We start from the raw sequence: 21,726 nt of genomic DNA, 5'->3' as shown, positions 1-21,726 counted from the left end.
GCCCCAAGGGCAAATATATCATACACTAACATTTATGGTAGCAACATTTCAAAAAAACAGCCTCCTGCATGCCCCAGCCTTCAATTCCATCCATCATGCCCTAGAAAAAAGTAAAGAAATCCTTTTACTTTTGAGATACCCTCTCCTCCTGGCCTCCCTAACAAAGAAGCTTGTGCGATTGAAGAAACCTTTTGGAAACCCGACCAAGCTCTTCCACATACACCGGTTCGCCTGGCATCATGGAATACTGCTGCTGATAAGGGTAAAACCAACGTCCCGTGTAGGGATCGTAAACGCAAGGGCACTCAAATACCACCGGTGCAACCCTCTAGAATCCGAAACCGGTAGGTTGGGGCGCAAATCCGTTGGTTTGTCCGCCAAAAGACGCGGGAGAGGCCCGGCCTTGAGCGGGACCAGCGGTGATCATGAGGCGGTTCATGCCCAGGATGGGGGTGTTGTCATCCTCGGTCTTCTCGGCAGCCTCCTTGGCCTTGCGAGCCTCGTTGTCAGCCTTGAGGGCGGCCAACTCCTTGGTTTGCTGGCAGAGGAGGTTGATCATGTACGGCATAGTGAAGTCATGGAGGCCGTTGCGCCAAGAGAGCTCCAGGATAAGATCGGGGCGGATGAGGTCGTAGCAGGCATAAAGCATGCCGACGTAGCACTCCCTGTTGCCAATGTCGACGAACTAAGGCGGGCTTGTTAGCACATGTTACAATCAAAATACAAGCATGAATCAAAAGGGAAACATACATAACGGAGAAGCTCCTCAACAACATCGGTCTTGCCAGAGATGGCAGCAGTCTCAATGGCATCCTTCCACAACTTGTCCTGCTTGGACAGGTTGATCGACTTCTCCCAGCGCTTATTCTTGCGGTAGATGTTAGCGGCAATTTGGCGGAAGAAGACGAGATCGTGCTTCTCGAGGCGACCGGCGAGCTCGACAGCGTCATAGTTGTCGTAGTTCTCGACAGAGTCGCGGAGAGTCTTGTAGTCCTCCTCCTCGATCAGAAGATCGTTGATGGCATCGTTAACAGTGCGCTTGTTCTGCGACTGAACGCTGAGCAAGAATGGCTTGATCAGAGGCAAGTTGTCGGACTTCTGGAACATGCGGACAACACGGTTGACATCGATGCGAGGAGTGAGGACCTGGAGAAGGTCGGTAAGGAGCGAAGGATGCTGCTCAAGGTAAAAGTTGATGGCCTTGTAGTAGATCTCAAGGTTGGCAACCTTGACGGTGATCTCCTTGAACTGCTGGTGCTCCCAGGAGTTTTCCGGCCGCTCCATAACCGCAAGAGCAGCGTTGTCGAATTCATCATAGTGGTAGTAGCAGAAGACCAGCTCAGGCCAGAGGTTGGCCTCCTCGCAAGCACGGATCATCTTGGGCAGGTTCATTCTGCTCCAGAAGAGCTTGAGGTGCTCCATCAACCGCTCAGGGTGGTACTTGGAAAGGGCAATGCCAAGCTCGGTGAACATACCCATGTGGGCACGCTCCAAGCCAAGACCTTGCTCAAGAAGACTGATGAGCTCGTCAAAGTAGCCCTCACGCTCATACTGCTTAACCAAAGCCTGAAGCTGCTCAGCATCAACGATAAGGTTGAGACCGCAGATCTGGGCCAGACGGAACTCCTTCTTGCCAACGCAAGCCTCATGGACTTCTCTCCAGACCTTGATGTTGTTGGCCTTGCGCGCGCAGTCAACAGCAGCTTGGTAATCCTCAAGATGTACCAATGTGGTAGCCAACTTCGCCCAGTTGGAAATGCTGGTATAGAAGATCTTGGCCGCCTCGAAGAAGCCCTCGGCGTAAGCCTTGTCTCCGGATTCTTCAATGTTGGCGACATTAGTAGCCCGCAGGAAGTCCTCGAGCTCGGCAAGTTGATCAAGGCGAGCATAGCAAAAGGCAAGAGCAGTATCAATGGCAGACTCGCGAAGGGTCTTGCGGGCCATGCGCAGATACTTGATGAGCTCCTCATTCTTGCCAGCAGCCACAGCGATCTCAATAACTTCCTCGTAGTTCTTGGGGTCCTCCGCCTTGATGTAAGACTCGATCGAGTCGCTGACACGGAGACCGTCAAGCTGAGCCTTGGCGACTCTGCTCCAAACCTGAGGGATGTCGACCTCCTCGGCATAAGCCTGAGCACGATCGATGCTAACCACATGCTCAACGAGTACGTTGACAGCCGCCTCCTTGTTGTCGATCTTCTTGAAAACCTCGAAGGCTTCCTCGAACAGACCAACCTCAATGCAGACATTAGAAATCTCATCCGCGGAGAAGTTGTCAAGACGATGGATGTAATCCATCACGCGGGCCTTGTCAGCCTTGGCAGCAGTGAACATGAGCAAATTCTGCAAGTTCGGGTTGTCACTGAAGGGTGATGGCTCCAAGACAATCTTCTCGAGCAGCTCAATGAGCTCAGCTGGAAGATCAGCGCTCAGGAAACATTGAACCGCAAGAGAAACCTTGGCGGGATCCGTCGACTCGGGAACAGCGGTCGAGATGACTTGGTCGACCACGGAACGGCGGTGGAGGTTGTTCTCGCTGAGAACGAACATCCAGAGGTCATTATCACCACGCTCAAGCAGGTACCTGGCCTGGGCCTTGTACATGGCGTTCTCGTTGGTGATGTTGACGAGCTCAAGGTCGTTCAGGCCCTTGCTATAGGCAATGTAGGCGAGGTTGGGATCGCGCTTCTCGCAGTACTTTCCGACAGTGAGGGTGTCGTACTGGTCGTTCTCCTTGAGGAACTTCTCAGGATTGTTGTTGGAGTCGATGTAAATCTTGGCCAAAGCGTTGAACACTGCCTGCTGCTGATTGCCAGCAGCCAGGGTCGCCTCGAGGAAGGGAAGAAGCAACTTGAGACGGTTGCGGGTCTCGACCTCCTGGACAAGCTCATCGATGGGGATAGATACTGGGTTGACTGTGCTGAGAAGGTTCTTGATGATGTTCTCATCGCAGTCGACATCCAACAAGCCGCCAATAACACCGGGAGTCCTCGAAGGGTTGACTTGCTGCACATACACCTCGATGGACTTGAACTGCTGGTGCTGGTACAAGTAGAGGACCAAGTCGTGTACAAAGTTGAAACGATCGCACACCACCATGAGTGGAAGCATCTCGCTGAGCTTGGCCTCCTTCAAGAAGTTCTTGACCTTCTCTGGGTTGTAGACGCTGTTGTCACGGCAAATGCGCTCAACCTCGCGGATCTGACCCGTCTTGGTAGCAGCCTCGATGTACTTGAAGACAACCTCAGAATCATCGGTAACGTTGACAATGCTACCAAGGAAGTAGTAAAGACCTTCGGCGGTCTTGTACTTCTCAAGCAGGTCAATAAGACGCTGGGGCCCGAGAAGCTCGGCATACTTGGTGGCAATCTGCACAACGGACTGGAGGTTTTGGCGGATATTGTGCTTCAACATAGCATCGAGGCAGTCAATGGATTGCTCGACGGAAAGGCGACCGAAGTACTCAATCAACCACTCGGGGTTGAAGTTTGGCGCCCCGGCAATGCCTACGACAACACGCTTGATGGCTGCGGGGTCCTCGTAGAGCTCCAGAGCCTTTTGGAACAATCCTGCTTGCTCGCACAACTTGGCAATCTGCGCCTTGTCGAAGTGGGAGAACATGTCGTTGCCGAGGATAGCATCAGCAACCTGGGGGGCATTGAGAAGGTTCATCTCCAAGAGGCGGGTCTGGAGATGGCCTTGCTCAGGCTTGTTGTCCTTGAGAGCATCGAGAAGGAAAGCGGTAGCCTGCTGCACCATGCCCTGCGATTGGAAGATATCCACGACGCGCTCGAGGTCAACAAGCGAGCCCCCTTCATTGTTGGCAAGTGCTGTCGCGAACTCGGCACCCTTCTCTGGGTTCACGCGGACGATGTGGTGCAAAAGTTGAATAAAGTCTGGTTGATAGCCAGTCTGAGTGCAGTAGGGGAGAATCTTATCAAACTGTCCCAACTCGGCAAAGCCAGCGACAACCTTGTTGGGCACATTGCCCTTCAGGTAGATGCTGAGGGCCATGGGCATATCATGCGGGCGGACCATGTCACCAAGTTGCTCGGAGCACTCGAGCTTGTTCTCTTCCAGCCACTTCGCCAGGAGCTGTTTCCGGTTCTGGGCAAGCACGGGTTGAGCAAGCTCAAGGGTTTCGTGCTGGTTCAGAGCACCCTTGTCAAGAAGCATGCCGAAATATTGCAAGATGTGCGACATGGAGCCAGGCTGCTGCGGAAGCCGCTTGAAACGCTCTATCGTCTGGGGTGTCCGCAGGAAACCACGGGGCGAGTTGGCGGCGACCTTAGCAGCCTCCTGGTAGCTTCCGTTGCTGAACAGCTGCTCGAACCGTTGCTGATAGAGGTTGTCAGCACCGGGCAGACCAGCACGCGACGCCAGCTTGAGGGCCAGCTCGGTGCCGTGGCTTTCCAACACATAGGGTACGATCTTGTTTTCATCGGCGCTAACGAAGAGTACCTGACCCTTGCGATTGATACCGACGACACCAGTCGAATTGCTGTCGCCACAAGCTGTGAAGATGGTCTCGCCCGAGATGCGGTTCATGAAGATACATGTAGCAGTTTCGAGGTCGTAGAGATGAATGAATCCGTATTTGGTGATCAAATAAATGATACCATACTTCTGTGACACTTGAAGCGCAACGGGGAAGTCACTGCCGGCCTCTGGCGGGAAGAACACATCAACTGCCTTCTTCTGGAAGACAGGATTCGTTTCCGGGTGGTCAATTTCCACGATGTGAAGTTTGGCTCCAGAGGCGGTCCGCACGGCGAAGGTGAACAGCTTGGTGTCCTCGGGGGCACCGTCGAGACGAATAGTGCCAAAGGCAGCGGCATGGCCTTCAATGGCCTGGGTAATGCCGCGGTCTTTCGAATACAGTTGCATGGCTCCAACAACGCGGCCTTGTTGCTGCGAAATGCCAACGACGGCCATCCACTTTCCATCAGCGCTCGTCCGATAGTTGATGATCTGGTTATTTGTGAGGTTGCTGTGGCGGTCAAACACCTTGACAGGTGCCGCCTGGGTCGGATCAAAAACATCCCAATGATAGACGGATGTCTCTGTCACCAAGCCGAGCGTGGTCTCGCTGATCCACTTCCAGAAGGCCACGTCCTCGCTCATCTGGGTCGACTTGAGCTTCTGCTTCTGCTCGAGGTCGAAGATCTGCAGTGTTCGCGATTGGGCCTTGAGGGCGATGACCTGACGCGTCCAGTGCATGATGGCGCTGTCGGCCTTGATGGGCCGGCGAATGACATTGTTGCCATTCTTGAGGTCGACGATGATGACTTCGGGGGAAGAGGCTTCGTCCTTCTTATCTCGGATGCAGATGTACGAGTCTGATTCTAATGTCTGTATGGGGCGAGAGAGGGAGGGTTAGCACATGGCGGTCAGGCGACACAGGCAGATAGATGTCGGCGGGACATACGCAAGTGTTGAATGTGATAGCAGTTGGCCCAACACCCAGGCTGCTGAGCTGGAGCAGCTCCTGGAATTTGATGGGTAGATTAGGCGCGGCCATGGTGAAGTCGGTTTTGCGCTTGGGGGCGCGCAGTTTAGGGAGAATTAGCAGCCAACTTGTCAAAAGTTGCTGGCGTCAGATGGAAGAAGTTGAACGCTCCAAACGCAGTGACGTTGAAAGGGGCTTGGGAATTGGTGGAGCTCGGCAGGCCGGAGAATTGAGGGAGGAGTCGTAATAAATCAGCAGGAGCTGCAGAAGCTCAATTAGAAAGAGCAACAACAGGCAATTCGCTGATCAAAAAAAGAGAAGGAGAATCACGGGAAGGAGGGTGACAGAAGAGTCGTTTGTGCCTGACGTGCAAAGAAATAACTAAAGGGAAGCGACGCTCTGGATGGAGTGTTGTTTTGTGCAGGCTGCTGCAGGTGCCACAGAGAGGCGGTTTGCGGGTCGGTCAACTTTTGAGTGATGTGTTAAGAGCTCCTCGCGACTGCCTCCTGCTTGCCCCCTTCTCTTTGCTGCTGCTGCCGGCCAGGTCTCCCAGGCAAAGCGTCGGCTCTTGGCTCCAGGTGTGGAGGCAGGGATCCTGCATTCGGCCTAGCGTAGACCAACCTGTCTCCACCAATCAGATCACCCAATGTGGGTTCCCTGGGAATTGCAGGGGATTGGATGTGGCTCAGAGCTGGAAAAAAGTTACTACTTATCGATAACAGAAAAGTTGCCAAAATATCTGCGAGAAACCTCTGCAGGAAGCCTACCATTTCGCATTCAGCAATCACAGACCACTCCCCCACTATCGCACCTGCCATTAAATCAAGATGGGTGTCGGCCGTCGCATGAAGAAACAGGGCCCTCCCGAGCCATTATCGGAAGCCCACTTCGCCAACTTGAAGCGCAAAAAGGGAATTCCAGTCGACGACATCCCCGCCGAAGAACACTCAAGCAAGAAGCGTCGCACAGCATCCAAGAAGCCCGAGAAGGCGATCAAAAGCGCCACAGGAACAAAGGGAACTGGGAGACAGGCCAATGGCTCTAAGAAGACAGCCAGCGCACCCAGCAATGGCGTGAAGGCCTCCAAGACAAAGGGCAAGAAGGCCCCAGAGCCTCAATCAGATTCCGACGAGGAGATGGATGATGAGTTCGATGCCTCCGACCTCGAGGATGAGGCTGGTTCTGATGAGGAATTGAAGTTGGGATCTGACTTCCTTGGGTCGGATGATGACTCAGTCTACGATTCGGATCTGGATCAGGATGCAGGCAAGAAGGAGAAGTTTGTCTTCTCTGATGATGAAGACGAGGATGATGACGAAAGAGAGGAGAAGCTCACTGCCGCCAATATCGAAGGTCTGTCGAGGAAACTGGATCAACAGAGGGAGGAAGAGGAGGCCGAAAACGAAGCCGAGTTGCGCGAAGATGCCATGCAAACAAACATCGACGGCGACAAGCCCCATGTTCTCGACAGCGACGACGAAGACGAAGACCTGGCCGCCAAGACCAAGAGCTTGTTGGCCCCCGATCTCCAGATGTTGAGAACCAGGATAACAGAGACAATTCGGGTGCTTGAAGATTTCGGCGAGCTTGCTGAGGAGGGGCGGGACAGAGCCGAGTACACCAACCAGCTCTTGAAGGACGTTTGCGCCTACTATGGCTACAACGAGTTCCTGGCGGAGAAGCTGATGAATCTCTTCCCCCCCAGAGAAGCGTTTGCTTTCTTCGAAGCCAACGAAAGTGCCCGTCCTGTTGTCATCCGCACAAACACCCTTCGCACCCATCGTCGCGATCTCGCCCAGGCTTTGATCAACCGCGGTGTTACTTTGGAGCCAGTTGGAAAGTGGTCCAAGGTCGGTCTGCAAGTTTTCGACTCCAACGTGCCTCTGGGTGCTACGCCCGAGTACCTCGCTGGTCATTACATCCTACAAGCCGCCTCTTCTTTCCTCCCCGTCATGGCCCTGTGCCCACAGGAGAACGAGCGCTGCCTGGATATGGCCTCTGCACCCGGTGGTAAAACTACGCATATGGCGGCGCTGATGAAGAACACTGGTGTTATCTTTGCCAACGATCCCAGCAAGGCTCGTGCCAAGGGTTTGATTGGTAACATTCACCGTCTTGGTGTCAGAAATACCATTGTCTGCAATTACGATGCCCGCGAGTTCCCTCGTGTTATGGGCGGGTTCGATAGAGTCTTGTTGGATGCCCCATGCTCGGGTACTGGTGTTATTGCCAAGGATCCGTCAGTCAAGACCAACAGAGACGAGAAGGACTTCCAGCAATTGCCACATCTTCAAAAGCAGCTGATCCTGGCTGCGATCGACTCGGTCAACCATGCCAGCAAGACCGGTGGCTACCTGGTCTACTCTACCTGTAGTGTCGCTGTTGAGGAAAAGTAAGTCTTGATGAGGAACTCTTACGACAACCTTTACTGACCCTTTCTTTTAGCGAACAAGTCGTCGCCTATGCTTTGAGCCGCCGCCCCAACGTCAGATTAGTCGAGGTATGACTGTCCCACTCGAATTACTTCAGATTACAATGCTAATGTTTTGTACAGACTGGCTTGCCATTCGGTAAAGAAGGGTTCACTAGCTTCATGGGCAAGGAGTTCCACCCCAGTCTCAAGCTGACCCGCCGCTACTATCCTCACTTGTACAACGTCGACGGTTTCTTCGTAGCCAAGTTCCAGAAGATCGGCCCAACGCCTCCAAATGCTGTCCTTGCCAACGGCAAGAAGGACAAGGCTGTCACTCGCAACGTCGACGATGATGCCATGGTCATTGACAAGACCCCCATCGCTACCGAGGAGGCTGGCGAGGAGGCGAAGGATGACTTTGGTGGTTTCGATGACGATCAGGATGCGGACTACATTGAGCGCGCGAAGCGCAACGCCATGAGGAGACGCGGTCTGGATCCTAGGGCGTTGAAGAAGGGAGAGAAGAAGGAGAAGAAGGGGATGAAGGAGGAGACGTCCGAGGAGGAGCCTACGAAGGAAGTGACCAGGGAGAAGGAAGCGCCCAAGGAGAAGGCTGAGAAGGCCGAGGCCAAGTCGGAGAAGAAGGAGAAGAAGGACAAGAAGGAGAAGACCAAGGAGACACCCAAGGTCGAGAAGGCGGAGGAGAAGACTACGGAGAAGGCGAAGCCCAAGGAGAAGAAGGAGAAGGTGAAGGCTAAAAAGTAGATTTAATGCCACGAATAAACTCTTTGTGCTTGGTGTCGAGCCTGGTAATTACCTCAACTTGTTTCTCATTATTGACATTGACCAACCATTGATGCAGTCGTGACTATAACTCTCTTCCACCACAGGCTTGAGTTTCTGTGGACTCACCCAAATGCAAAATACTCATACTGACAGAGTTTTCTGAGATTCCCCCCTTTGCAAAATTCGACCTGGACCACACAAATGGTCCCATGCTGGAAGCAGACAACTTTTGCAGGAGTCGCGAAGTTTCGCAGATTACAGAGTTTTCTTGCCATCCAGATGAGCAAGCAAAGTTGCAAGACAACGACCACCCACAAGTCCTCTTTTACAGACCGAATAGTGGACAGAGGCAAATCAAATCAAAACACTCCAAATATAAAGCAAAAGAAATGTATGTTCAATCATTGCGCCCCTCTCCACGGGAAGAAGAGAACCGCACCCAAGATCAAGCATTTTTGTGGTTTGTTCTCCATTTACAGCCAGAGACGAATGCAAACTGGTCGTGGGTCCAGACGATTGCCATCCCGAAGAATAGCAGAAAGCGAACCTCTCAATCGCATATAAGGTAACTAGTCCTGTGTGAATGTGATAATTTGCGTTGTTCAATATGAAGAAGTAAAAGGGAAAAAAATCAAATCTGGAAAGGCAAAGAGAGGTTTTATGGGCGGATTTGGGTGGTGGGGCTGAGCTTGGGCCTAGTGTGGCTGGTGGGTTTGGGGGGGTTGTGGCTGAAAGCGGGTTTGGATGGAACGGATGGTGGGAAGTTGGGCAAAGGGGGCTTGGCTTGGCATGCGACATTGGATGCCGCTGCTTCCCGGAAACCGGAATGACTGACTGCGTCTGGGAGCTCCAAAGACGATCATCGCCCTGGATTGCCTGCTTCTTACGAACCTGATATTTGAACAGATGCCTGAGCGACTACTGCTTTAACGGAATACCTACCATGACGGCCGCACAATCCCTCCCGCGCTTCCTCCTCCCCCGGCTTAGCTGGACCGGCCCAAGCGGCAGCATCACCGGAGCTTCGGCCGCGCTGCTCCAGCAAGCCAGAGACAGCAGCAACGCCTCCCTTTCTCGACAACCACCTCACAAGAGAACATACCACACCTCCGGCTCCTCAAAAGGGACACCTACTACTATCCCAAAGCGCAGTCTCACCGCGCACTTCCGCGCCAGCCCACCATGTTTCTCTCAGAACCAGGGACGCCCCTTTTCCACGACCCCCTCCCGCCAGCGTGATCACCACTTTGACACCCTCCGCTTTGTCCAGCGGCTGCAGGAAGAAGGTTTCACGGAGGAGCAAGCAGTGGCCATGATGAAGGTTCTGAACGATGTTATTGAAGAGAGGTACCCCCCCTGTCCCCCTTCCCTTCTTCAACCCCATGTTGTTAACCTTGTGCCGTCTACAGCATCCAAAACCTCACCCGTACCATGGTCCCCCGCGAAGAAGCAGCCAAAACAACCTACACCCAAAAAGTAGACTTTGCCAAGCTCCGCTCGGAGCTCCTGTCAGCCGACTCGACCGAGTCCAACACCACGCGGGCCGCGCACGAGAGGTTGACGAATGACATCGCCAAGCTGAGCTCGAGACTGCGGGACGAGATTGGTCGCACGCAGGCGAGCGTGAGGCTGGACTTGAACTTGGAGAAGGGGAGGATAAGGGAGGAGGCGGTGAGTCAGGAGTTGAAGATTAAGGAGACGGAGACGAAGATTGAGCAGGAGGTTGCGGCGTTGAGGCAGCAGTTGGAGCAGGTCAAGTTTCAGACTTTGCAGTGGTTGATGGGGGTATGCACGGGGTTTGCGGCGTTGATGTTGGGTGCTTGGAGGTTGTTGATGTAATTGTGATGATGATGTCCAGGGGTGGGGATGGATGGGGCTGTCATGTATAAAGGAGCCAAAAGCAAAGCAAGCGGGAATTTCAACATTTTTGAACAAACTTGAGCCTGTAGTTGTTGGGTGAATGTGCATTGGAGAGAACAAGGTCTGGATGATCATGCTCAGGTCTCAGGGGCTAACATTGGCACAGGTCACACTTCACGTCAAGGCATAGAGAACAAATGGTTTTTTGCCGGCCCAACGCCAGAATAAATATGTATTTGTTTGTTATGTAACTATGAAAAAGTTGACAGATGTCCACCCCGCGATACTAAAAAGTGTTGGACTGCCGACCCTACTCCAACTCTCGGGAAACCGGTTGAAGCAAACGAAGGCGATGCTCATGTTGGGAAATGCAAGTGTAAAGAACTTGCCAGATGTCGGGTTCAGTGCCCGCGCGAAGAAGGTGAATAAGGGTATTTGTCGAAGAAAGGGATGTATATCATCGGTTTTCTAACGTGTTGTTGCGAGGGTGGAGGGGTGACTTGTCTTGAGAAGGGATCTGTCGTTTTCTATGTCGCCAACCATATACAAAGAAGGAGAAGAGCGTCACTCTTGCTGTTGCCGAGTTGACCAACGAGCCGCTTAAGCGGAGGCATCGATGATGTGGCGGGCAGCGTTGTACATGGCGTGGATGTCGCGGGTGGCCTTGGTGCAGGCGCCGTCGGGGGCGTTGCAGGCAGCCTCGGGGGCGGCGTTGCGCTTCCAGCAGGACTGGCCGACGAAACGGAGGCACCACTGGGGGGCGGCCTCACGCTTGGCGAGGTTGTCGGCGGAAGCCTCGATGGCGTTGATGACGGCCTCGGCGGCGCGCTTGGCCTTGGTGCAGGCGCCGTCCTCGGCGGTGCACCGCTTGACGTCCTCGGGGGCGGCGTTGCGCTTCCAGCAGGACTGGCCGACGAAGCGGAGGCACCACTGGGGGGCGGCCTCGCGCTTCTCGGCGTGGGGCTTCTCCTCGAGGGTGAACTGGTCACCGAGGCCGAGGGCGGTGTAGAAGGTGATGGGGTCGGCCTGGGAGGCGGAGATGGCGAGGGCGAGCTGGTCGACCTGGCGGGCGGCGACCTGAGCGGCGGCGGAGTCGTCACGGGCAACGACGCCGGAGGCCTTGATGGCGTTGGTGAAAGCCTCGGCGGCGCGGGCAACGGTGTTGCAGGCCTGGCCCTCGGTGTTGCACCAGCGCTTGTCCTCCTGGACAACAGCGGCGTCGACGGCAGCGACGGCGAGGAGAGCGAGGGGGGTGGAAAACTTCATTTTGGTGGTTTTTGGTTGGGAAGTTTTTTGTTTTTTTTTTAAAAAAAAGGGGTTGTGAAGAAGCTGAAGTATTCAAAGACTGACTTGAGCGGGATGAGGAGGAAAGGAAAGGAAAGGAAAGGAAAGGGAGAGAGATGGTGGTGATGGACGAGGCCTTTTATATCCGAAAGCGCCCCTATTCAGGGGCTGGTGTTTATTGTGTCAATAGGGCTCTATTGAGTGAGCACTGAAGGTGGTGGAGGCACTTCAGCAGTTGCTATCCATAGCACAGGTTCAAAGAATAAGCAGGTCATATCGGACATCCCCAGGAGCATTCGACAAAAGACATGTTCCGTTCAGACGGAAGAGTTTATTGTTGCCGTGGCCCAGACTTTGGAGGATGCCGGTGGATGTCAATGAACTATTCAGACCCCGAATAGGCAACGCGCTGTCTAGAATCCAGGAATTGATCGATCCGCGACAAAGATGTTGTAGTCGATCAAAAGCAAGAAGGCAAACTCATTCGCAGCTCATGGACCTTGCCGTCGAGTCCGGTGCAGACTCTACGATGGCTTCCCGAGGACAAGACAGATCATCAAAGACACGATGTGACCGGGCCACATGTTTGTCGCGTGTCTGGGCTTTCTTTTGTCTGTCGAGTATGCCGAAGTTTGGGTGTCTGGGGCAAGCCCCTATTCAGTGTTTATTCAAGTCCCGATTAGGAAGGCTCGGCTTATTGTTCAGGGGTCATGGCCGGAGTTGCTCCCACTCACTTTTGATCGGTGTTTGCCGTGATGCACATCCAGTATTCACCAGCAAAAATCTTTGACGAGAAACTCTAGATCATATTTCCGTGAATCTCGTCAATGCTGCAGCTTGGCTGACCCGGCGTGGTGGATGAGGCTCTGGGCCTGTCGTAGCCTGTCGCTTTGATGCAACATTCTTTCGGCTTTTCGCCAGGGACAGTTTTTGTCGGGCTTACCGTGATATTGGCCACTGTAGAACTGTCATGTAGAGTATTTTTTTTTGTTCTTGACCTGGTCTCTTAACTGCCCCGCCCGTACTTTGTCGAGGTCGTCAGGCGGTTCCCAGCCGGGTGGCACTTTGCCGCAAGACTCCAGATACCAAGAGGGTAATGTAAGACGTTGATCAACAGGTCACATGTGTTCCATGAAATTCAGAATGTCTTTTTGTCTTGCGGGAGATGTGTAACCACATCAAATTTGTGTGCGAGTCTGTCCGTCAGTCTGGGATTGCAAAGATGAGGCCGCGCAAGTCAACCTTCAACTGGGAGAAATCCCCCAAGTTTCACCTTTTATTACGGTAGCTAACAGCCAACATCCATGCTACAATATCTTGGATGAAAGTTTACTTCAGCCCGCTGGGTGACTGTCAGGCCCAATACTGTTTCTCTCGATTTCAATTTGACATGGAAGCAGAAAGACGATCAGGTGGTTGGTCGGGGCAAGAGCAAGTCACGGCGAAGGCTCCCGCTGACAAACAGTCACCCTTGAAACTCGTTCCTTCCTCATGAGCAAGAGCAGGCAGTACTTATAGTAGTTCCAAGTTGTACCTTCCAACAGCAGCCCACTATCCGACGGCCAAATGGTCAAGTGGGCTGGCTGTCCGCCCACCCAATCCGGGGATTCGGACAGGCCCAGTTCGAGTCCCCTACGAAGCAAAGTTGTTTGACCCCGAAACAGCTTTCGTAGCCGGCCACCCCACGGGTTGGCCGGTGAGCTTTTGCCATTTTTTGCTTCTTTTCTTCATATTACATGATATCAGCTTTTCCTATCTGTTTTGTTTGATGTAGGTCTGGGCTTCATGTGATCCTTAAGTGTTGCGGTTCTTGGAGTCGTGCTTCTGCTTGCCAGTCGAGTTTTTGCGACTTTGCTGGGCGGGCAACAACGCGCTCCCTCACTTCTTCCAACAACACAAAAACACGACACACAAAATTGCACAGAAATAGCACACTGAAAGTTAGTTAGTTCAATTGACCAAAAAAAAAGAATTATGTATTATCGATGTCATGTCACCCCAGTCTGGCCATGGTGGTGAATCTCGCAAGGACCAGCCTCATCTCTCCAATCTTACAAATTCACTTACTCACCTCCTCACAGAACCTTGCTCACCTACCTGAATCAAGATAAGCCTGCCTCATATCCCTCATGTTCCCCGTCCGTCCAAGTCCCGGCTGGCGGCGCCTCTGACTAGGAAGCGTCCGCCTGTCATCGGGGAGTCCATTCACATCATCATCGTCACGAGAGAAAGAAGCAGAACTGGCGCTCTCCGGTATGGGGACACCTCTCAGGAAGAAAGTCTGGGGCTGGATAGCAGTGGGGATTAGCGTCCCTTCCAACACGGCACAACTACGTGATGGGCCAGTGGCGTAGAATGCAGAGGTGCGGGCACCGGTCGATGAAGTGGTGCTGTTGCTGCTGTTGGGATGATTAGTGAAGCAGAGGAGACTACGGCATCCTTGGTTGTTGGGAGGGGCAGTGTAGTTGGTAGAAGAGCTGGCAAAGGTAGTGAAGGAGGGGTCTGGGAGGGCGGCGTCGTGGGATGCGTCTTCCATCATCTCTGGGTGGGGTACATTGGCGGATTTCAGCTTTCTGGTCCTGATGACCTTGAAGAATTTGGGGTTTCGGCCGAGGAGTTTGTCTAGGAGGGTCTTGATCCTGCTCCTGCGCTCCGGGGGATAGAGGGGGGTGGCCATTGTGACTGGGAAACAGTTGGTGTTCTTGGTGGAAGGGATGAGTAGGAAAGCAATGAATGTTGGTGACACCACCAGTTGATTCCTTGCTTCAGAGAAGTAAACCTTATGTCACCGGGACTGGTTCTAGAGACAGAGGGACTTGAAGGGAGGGAATGCTTGACTGGTGTGCGGGATGAAAAGATCTCACTTGAGGTCGAGGGATATCAAAGTGTTTAAATGGCAATGTTGATGGTGGCCTTGAATGTGGAAGCCTTGTGATTGCTTTGTTGAAGCCTGGGAATAGAGACAACGGGGTTGTTCAGATTCCTTTGTCCGCTGTTGAGAAGTATACTATTGTCAGAGAATAGTAATGTTCAGGCACTCGAACTGGACGGCTTTGAAGAGCCCAAAACTAAATCATTGTGAACACTCTTCCGAATTAATTTCGTTTTTTGATGCAAGAGTGGTGCGGCCACGGTCAGTCTGGTGCCAATATGTTGTGAAGCACGGACGGGAGTAGGGGTAAAAAGGGGGCACGTCTTGGCATATCAGGTCGTTCCCCCCAAGTCCAAAACATCCTTCATTCACATCTTCTTTTTGAACAGTCAGGCAGCAGGTGACAGATGATACTTGAAATGTCTCAAATAATCTACAAACCAAGTCACCTGATGATCGAGTTGAAGTGTTGCATGCCAGATGTCGTTCTCCGGGCTTCCTTTAACATCTACAAGTTTTGAAGCATGAGACACTGTCGTTCTATCATATATCATCAGCTATGATTAAATTTTATCGAGAAGGCTTCATCAATCAAATCCTTAAAGTAAGGACAACTGGAAAATCCGTCCACTGATGGCGGTCTATGTGGCGTTTATGCTGAACTTTGAAGCGCCGGCTGAGCGTGTAGAGATACTAAGTCAAGCAATTACTTACTTGACGGTCAAGTCAAATAAGTAAGTAAATCAAGTCAAGTAAAGCTCATTTTTAACCAAGTTAAATCAAGCCTTCCTTTTGGCTTGATTTGCAAACTTGAAAAGCCGTCAAGCCCCAGATATTAGGTGGGTCCGTCCCGGTAAGGGGGGGTCTCTTTGTGTAATTGACGGGTCTTGAAGGTCACGGTCAGTAAATGCCCAAAGGGTTGTCGACAAGTGCCAAGGTGAATGAGAGGAGGCGTCGTAAGACGAGGTGAAGGTGTATATATGTTGTAGGTGGGTGCCGAGTGCCAGAGGGGGCTCATCCCTTGCGTCGCTTAGATGTTTCGAGTTGTTCGGCCTCTTGGTGTCGTTTACGTCCGACCAAACTGCATCTTTCCCGCCCAGCAACGCAGCGAGCACAAGCGCGGGATTCTCCCTCCAGTATACGGCATTGAAAGCCGCTTTTACGACTTTTTGGGCTTGGTTTGGAGCTACTCTCGTACGCTTTGCACGTTTCGCAACGAGCATCGCCGGTCTGGAGCACGCCATCTCTCTGTAGCCGCTGCGCTCGCTGTTCAGCCCTACCCCTCTTGCTTGACGACGGTTGTGGTTGATGATTGGAAGGGCCAGCAACGTCGTCGTAATTTTCTTCATCCGTGGCATCAGGGTCGAGAGCCTCATCTTGTTCGAGGACCTCGGGATGTGGTCGTTCGGGAGCGCGAGGACCTTTGGTAAGGAGCGGAGGACACTCGGCGGCATTGTCCCGCTCCCAAGCGCTGGCTGACATATCAACGAGGATTTGTGCGGCCTCACGAACCTCGGCGCCCGCTGGCGCGTCACCAGGCCAAATCTCGTAGCATTGTCTAAACATTTTGGGCATGTAGCAAGTCTTGATTATTCTTTTCGATATGTCGCTCGTAGGTTGGCCGTCGTTTGAGTGGTACTGTCCGTCCAATTGACGAGAGATACTGAGAGACTTCAAAGTCGGCCTTGAGAAGAGGAGCGGGCACTTGATCTGAGTGGAAATACTGTGATGAACGAAGTGAGATGTGCCGACCTAGCTTAAATCTGGGTTTCCTTCATAATGGGCCCTCCAGAACCAGTGGCATCAAGCCACTCACCTACTACCCGGGTAGGTGGCTTGTATGTCCAAAACTCAAAGTTAACTTTTACCTAACTTGATCGCAGGGGCAACGCCTCACGCCAAGAACCAAGTCCGGGGCTGGGTCTACCCTGAGCCATCACAATATTGACTCCAGAGCAGACATTGCGGCCCGCTCTGGGGTCGGGGCTTTCATCAGAGGACCTCAGTTGAAAACGTTAAGTGGAGACATGGCGTTCAGGGCTTTTTGGTTTTGGCATCTGGGATTTGTGTGTGATTTGTTAGATTTTCCTTCATTCTGAGGACTCCTTCCAGTTGTGGGTGATGCTCGAGTTGGACCTGATGCAAGGCCCCCAACAGGCCCAAGACGAGTAGTAGCTATGGGGTCATACCTATAACTCCTTCGGCGCTGCCGACATGCACCGGCCCCAGGTTTCGAGTATTACTGCTAGAAACGGCGCACGAAGAGCAAGCAGAAACATGGGGCTGTAAACATACACGGCAGTGGTCTTGGAATAGGTCAACACCAGACTGGAAGCATTCAGATCTTTGGCAAAGGCCTGCAAGGTAGCCATGTCAAAGTTAGCTTCGATTTGACGCGCGACTACTGCTTCTTGACGCTCCAGAAGCAAGCTAAACGATTGCTCCATGCAGCTTGTTACCAAGGTCGATGTTGAGGCGGCGAGGGTTGCAGCAAAACCCACAACGGCGGTAGGTTTGATTGTGCCGACGCCCGGATGCAATAACGACTTGATTTGATAGCCATTTGGGGCCAAATAAAGAATGATAATGAGCAGGTAGCAGACTGTGCAAACAGCGGCCAGCGCCGTGTTCAGCAGAAGAGGGAGCCAAGGAGCCTTGTGGTTCGAGCAGGATGTCAAGCGAGCATGGAAAACTCTATGAAGAAAGAACCGGCTCGAAGTGCCTTCCAGTTGAAAAATAAATGTTAGTCGGGGTTCAGCTCAGCAGAAATGCCACAAGAGGGCAGTATTCAACCACACTCAATGAGCCCAACGAACAGCAGAATGGTTGTGGCCCAAGAAGCTGTAGAGGTTGCTTTTGTTTGGTTATGTCTTACAGCCTGGCTTCATCAACCAAGTAGCTGAAGCAGATAGTTATGATAGCACCGTCAACGGCATAAATTTAGGAAAGTCGGCAACTGTTCAGTCACCTGTTATATTCGTCTAGAGGGGCTATGCACTTAGCTAGATACCTAAATATCCATGACAGCGCATGCGAGCTCACTGATCATACATGAATGTGGGTGTACCTACCTCGCCTGAATGGTACCTCTTCATGGTCGAGGAGCGGCCAGACATAGCCACATGATATATCATCGCAAGGCATCACTGAAAAGCTCTTGTATCTGGGTGATTGTCATCCCATGCTCCAGTAGAAACGTTGATCATTTTTTATTGACTTTTGGACCGTGGTATCCACGGCAACACCCCACCAAGCTCATCTCCTCCACCACCATTCTATGACGTCGCTGCCAGACTTCACTACCTTACGCGACATTAATTCTATTGAAAATATATCACATCGCTTCATTTTCTGCAATCAATTGAGACTGATGCGACTTGATGGCAAGATCGTCCAATTCCTCGGTGTGACTTGACAGTTTCATTTGCTTTCGGCTTCCCTTTTTTGGTGCAAAAGAGCATCCATGCTGCATGATCGTCGATGAAAGACACAGGTCAGTAACGTCGAAAAGCCACAACATCGTCTATAGGCCGCCTTGGTTGTTGGTCCGGGTGTACTCGCATCGTTAGCTCTGCAGTGTGAATAGGCTGGGTATAGACGAATCAGATGGCTTTTCTTCAATGCAGTAGATCATAAGACCTGCCAGTTCTTCAAGTTTTGAAGAATGCGTCCGAGAGGGGAACCTGAGTGCGTGGGATGGCAGTACAATAGTTGATTTGAATAACGGGCATGGTAGAACCGAAACATTTTCGGACTCTCCAAGTTGGAATGGTTTGTCGACTTGAGGTTGATGCTATTGCAAACCAAAGGCATCGAAGGCTGCAACGAGGCAATGGCACTTTTTGATGTTCGACTTACACGGAAGTTGCCTTTGGGTGAGACACCTTGCACATATCATCAACAGACGTCACCACGTCTATTAATTCCTATCTCCCAAGCAAAATTCATCAATGGAAGACACACGCCAATGCAGATCAAACCCTCGAGTCCACCATGACGTCCTCCTCATGAAAGAAAACTGTCTTCCTGAACACAACAGTTTCCCATCCAACAAAACATAACTTTCGGAATCTACGAGATATCACGTTTGACATCTGCATTTGAAGCTAGCTCCTTCATAAGTCGCATACATGCAGCTGGGATCAGCATCGGGCGGGCTTGGTACCCTGAGTGGGCATCAGCTTACGGCTACCACCCGAACGGAAAGGGTTGCTTTGTTCTCATCGAGTGATGACAGCCCCCCTCTGCCCTGCTCTGCGGCCCACTTAAACGCATGGTGACACCATTGTTCCACCAGTCGTTCATGATCTTTCACATCCTTACATCCTAGACACCAGGGCTTCAAATATGCACCTTGTCGTGGCATGGGCCGTGTGGTCTTCACCGAATCGTCTATATATGCAGTGAGCCATCACGCTTCACTAGAACACTCTGGAAACTCAACCTGTTGTCTCACCTGCCTTGCTGCCGATAATCGCTTGGTATTACTTGTATATCTCCGCCCTCTTCCGCTTTCACCCCTAGTGACCCGGGAGGCACATAGAATCGCCGTACAAGACCATCTCGTCCTCTCCCTGTGTTGAAGAATGCTCAAGCCCAACCGATAACCACAACCATCCATCTCACTGACATGAATATTGGCTTTGCTAACAGCTGGACATCTCGACGCTGAAATCAATCAAAATAGCTCGGACTGTTAGGTCCCAGAGTGCTCTCACAACAGTCCCAACACCAATATCACCACCAATATTAACGATATCGCATCGTCCAAAATGTCTCTCACAGTCACCTCAGAGCCATCAAAAACCATGTCCTCCCTACCCGCCGACCCGTCCTCCCAACAACAGCAACCCACCGTCAACATGGTCATCCGCCAAGACCCATTCTACGTAACACTCGACGCCTCCGCCCTCCTGGCCGTCTCCATCCTGACAGTCCTGGGAATGCACTTCGTTGACCACCTCCTCCTCGAGTTCCTCATCATCGCCGTCCCCATCGCCCTCCTCATCCACAACGACTACCTCAACTTCCTCAAGCTCGGCCCCGGTGGGACACCCCCCACCCCCTCCGGCTACGCCCGTCTAACCTTTTACCGCCTCTTCACCCTCCGCGACCCCTTCACACCCCCCCCTCGGGACGTCGTCTCCTCCCCCTCCACCGGGATCCTATCCAAACTCCCTTACCGCCCGGGCCCTCGCCCAACCGTAGCCGGTCTGGCACCCCAGCGTCAGCTAAACCAGCACGGCTCAGTAGAGTGCTACAACCGACTGAGGGCAGCACTCGAGAACCTGTCAAAGAAGCACCCCAGTGTGTTTGTCACCGCAACGTCTTGTCTGGAGAAGCACGGGTTTGCGCTGTTTGCGAGACACCCGTTGAATGTTTGTGGGAACGGGGAGATTGTCCATATTCACAGTTCGGATCGGTCGATGCATATGAACTTGCACCCGGATGATATCAAGGAGATTTTGGAGAAGGGGTGGGGGCAGAGGCATCCGATGGCGTGGAGCGGGTGGGTTAGGGCGCCGTTGCCGGAGACGTTTAGTATGGTTTATGCTCCTAGGGGTGAGTTCTCTATTCTTTGTTTTTGATACCTACCTACCTACCTACCTATGGGGTTGATGTGAGAGGGCTGACGTGAGATGATGTGGACAGATGAGAGTGACTTGAAGATTGTTTGTCGGATTGTTGAGGCGGCGATTTGGTATGTGATTGCGGAGAAGGTTGAGATTGAGCTTGAGTGAAGGGGGAGGGTGGTAAGGGAGCAATGTGTTGTTAGGAATGGGGAGAATGGATAACGGCTGGCGGGAGTTCAAAAACATCACCAAGATCTGGCTGGGCTGTTCGGCGTAGGAATTAGATATGGATTCAATGGGTTTCTTGTTTACTTAATTTTCGGTATGAATTAGCAAGAATCAGCGAGCACGCGTAGTTTGCTTACATGGGGACATAGTTGCATTTGAACCTACACTACAAATATGAAGCCATTCCAAATCCTATTCTGGGCATCGCGCCACCTGACCGGTGGAGGCAAGCCGTTCTCATGGAATTGGCAATCCTCTTTTGCCTTCGCTCGGAGCCTCGAATCCAATAGTCAAAGTGTATCTAGTATCATAAAACAATGAATATTTGAAGCCTCATGTTCGAGGTGTTAGTTCCATCAGCGCACGGAATCTCCAGTGACGTCAGCTGATTCATCGGGTGTGAAGACGAAGGCGGCGACGAATCGGTGGGCTAGGATTTGTAAGAGCGCCTGGCGCTGGCTAACTTCAGAGCCAAGCCTTACAAGCCCCCGGTTGGAGACTTTGGGGTTGATGGTTCAATTCCGACACCCAAGGTCCAAATGTTCCCACGGCCATGTGTCGGTCTGCAGTCGACAACATCCTCGGCCATTGCGATGCAATTAAGGCAAGGACGTGGCCGTGGTCCGAAGTGAGGATTTGATCAAGTGATGAGCCCAGTGTCGCCAAGGCTGCAGCCTTTCTTGGACCTCAATGCATCACATGTCATTGAAGTGTCCTCCCACGTTCCATCAGCAGCTTTGCGACTGACTTTTTGCCGGGCTCAACTTGGGGTAAAACTGGGGTAACAGGGGGTTGCTGGTCTCTTCGCGAGAGGACCGACGAGCTCGGGGAATTCCACATTGAGCTGTTGTTTGGGCGGGGGGGGGGGCAGGCTGCATGTGATGTGTGGACTGCCCGGATCCAGTGGCAACCGTCCAAGCCTCGGCAACCTCGCAAGTCAGGGACAGCGCAAGGCGTCCGAACCGGGACGTTATAGAAGCCACCCTCTGCCGCAACACCAGCTTCTCTTTGTCCTCCTTCTACCATTCAGTGTGCAGCTCTCTCTCATTCTTCTCTTCTTCAAGATACCCGTTCCTAGACAAACATAACCTGGGTAAGTTTGCCTGTACCTGTCCCTAGCTGTCTCGGCCTGCGTTTGGATATCGCTTCCAGTGGGGGTTTCACTGAGGCTAAGACTCGGCCTAACAGGATCCAGACCTCGGCTTACCACAGACGACGGACGACGCGCGAATCATTTAACAAACCACCTCCCTCGAACCCG

The 21,726-nt window shown here is 52.5% G+C and overlaps 7 protein-coding genes across 7 annotated transcripts; 3 read left to right on the top strand and 4 right to left on the bottom strand.

Moving 5' to 3' along the window:
- Positions 1 to 328: 328 nt before the first annotated feature.
- On the bottom strand, positions 329 to 5,521 carry PODANS_1_8320 (uncharacterized protein; the record flags this gene model as incomplete). The annotated part of the gene is made up of 3 exons (XM_001913024.1): positions 329 to 685; positions 751 to 5,352; positions 5,429 to 5,521. 3 exons carry the CDS (start codon positions 5,519 to 5,521, stop codon positions 329 to 331), a joined length of 5,052 nt encoding a protein of 1,683 aa, XP_001913059.1.
- A 755-nt stretch (positions 5,522 to 6,276) lies between these two features.
- On the top strand, positions 6,277 to 8,627 carry PODANS_1_8310 (uncharacterized protein; the record flags this gene model as incomplete). Its single annotated transcript, XM_001913023.1, has 3 exons — positions 6,277 to 7,841; positions 7,895 to 7,949; positions 8,004 to 8,627. The coding sequence occupies 3 exons, from the start codon at positions 6,277 to 6,279 to the stop codon at positions 8,625 to 8,627; spliced, it is 2,244 nt and encodes a 747-aa protein (XP_001913058.1).
- A 964-nt stretch (positions 8,628 to 9,591) lies between these two features.
- On the top strand, positions 9,592 to 10,487 carry PODANS_1_8300 (uncharacterized protein; the record flags this gene model as incomplete). Its single annotated transcript, XM_001913022.1, has 2 exons — positions 9,592 to 9,995; positions 10,058 to 10,487. The coding sequence occupies 2 exons, from the start codon at positions 9,592 to 9,594 to the stop codon at positions 10,485 to 10,487; spliced, it is 834 nt and encodes a 277-aa protein (XP_001913057.1).
- Positions 10,488 to 11,108: 621 nt separating this feature from the next.
- Positions 11,109 to 11,774, bottom strand: PODANS_1_8290 (uncharacterized protein; the record flags this gene model as incomplete). The annotated part of the gene is made up of 1 exon (XM_001913021.1): positions 11,109 to 11,774. One exon carries the CDS (start codon positions 11,772 to 11,774, stop codon positions 11,109 to 11,111), a length of 666 nt encoding a protein of 221 aa, XP_001913056.1.
- Positions 11,775 to 13,780: 2,006 nt separating this feature from the next.
- PODANS_1_8287 (uncharacterized protein) lies at positions 13,781 to 14,469 on the bottom strand (the record flags this gene model as incomplete). Its single annotated transcript, XM_001913020.1, has 2 exons — positions 13,781 to 13,842; positions 13,890 to 14,469. 2 exons carry the CDS (start codon positions 14,467 to 14,469, stop codon positions 13,781 to 13,783), a joined length of 642 nt encoding a protein of 213 aa, XP_001913055.1.
- A 1,209-nt stretch (positions 14,470 to 15,678) lies between these two features.
- Positions 15,679 to 16,239, bottom strand: PODANS_1_8284 (uncharacterized protein; the record flags this gene model as incomplete). Its single annotated transcript, XM_001913019.1, has 1 exon — positions 15,679 to 16,239. The coding sequence occupies one exon, from the start codon at positions 16,237 to 16,239 to the stop codon at positions 15,679 to 15,681; it is 561 nt and encodes a 186-aa protein (XP_001913054.1).
- A 3,197-nt stretch (positions 16,240 to 19,436) lies between these two features.
- On the top strand, positions 19,437 to 20,405 carry PODANS_1_8280 (uncharacterized protein; the record flags this gene model as incomplete). The annotated part of the gene is made up of 2 exons (XM_001913018.1): positions 19,437 to 20,226; positions 20,317 to 20,405. 2 exons carry the CDS (start codon positions 19,437 to 19,439, stop codon positions 20,403 to 20,405), a joined length of 879 nt encoding a protein of 292 aa, XP_001913053.1.
- Positions 20,406 to 21,726: the final 1,321 nt, after the last annotated feature.

This window comes from Podospora anserina, chromosome 1 (assembly GCF_000226545.1).
Source record: "Podospora anserina S mat+ genomic DNA chromosome 1, supercontig 1".
In the NCBI taxonomy this organism is placed as follows: domain Eukaryota; kingdom Fungi; phylum Ascomycota; class Sordariomycetes; order Sordariales; family Podosporaceae; genus Podospora; species Podospora anserina.
The sequence above is the reverse complement of the archived record's forward strand: the minus strand, read 5'-3'. Positions and strand labels throughout refer to the sequence as shown.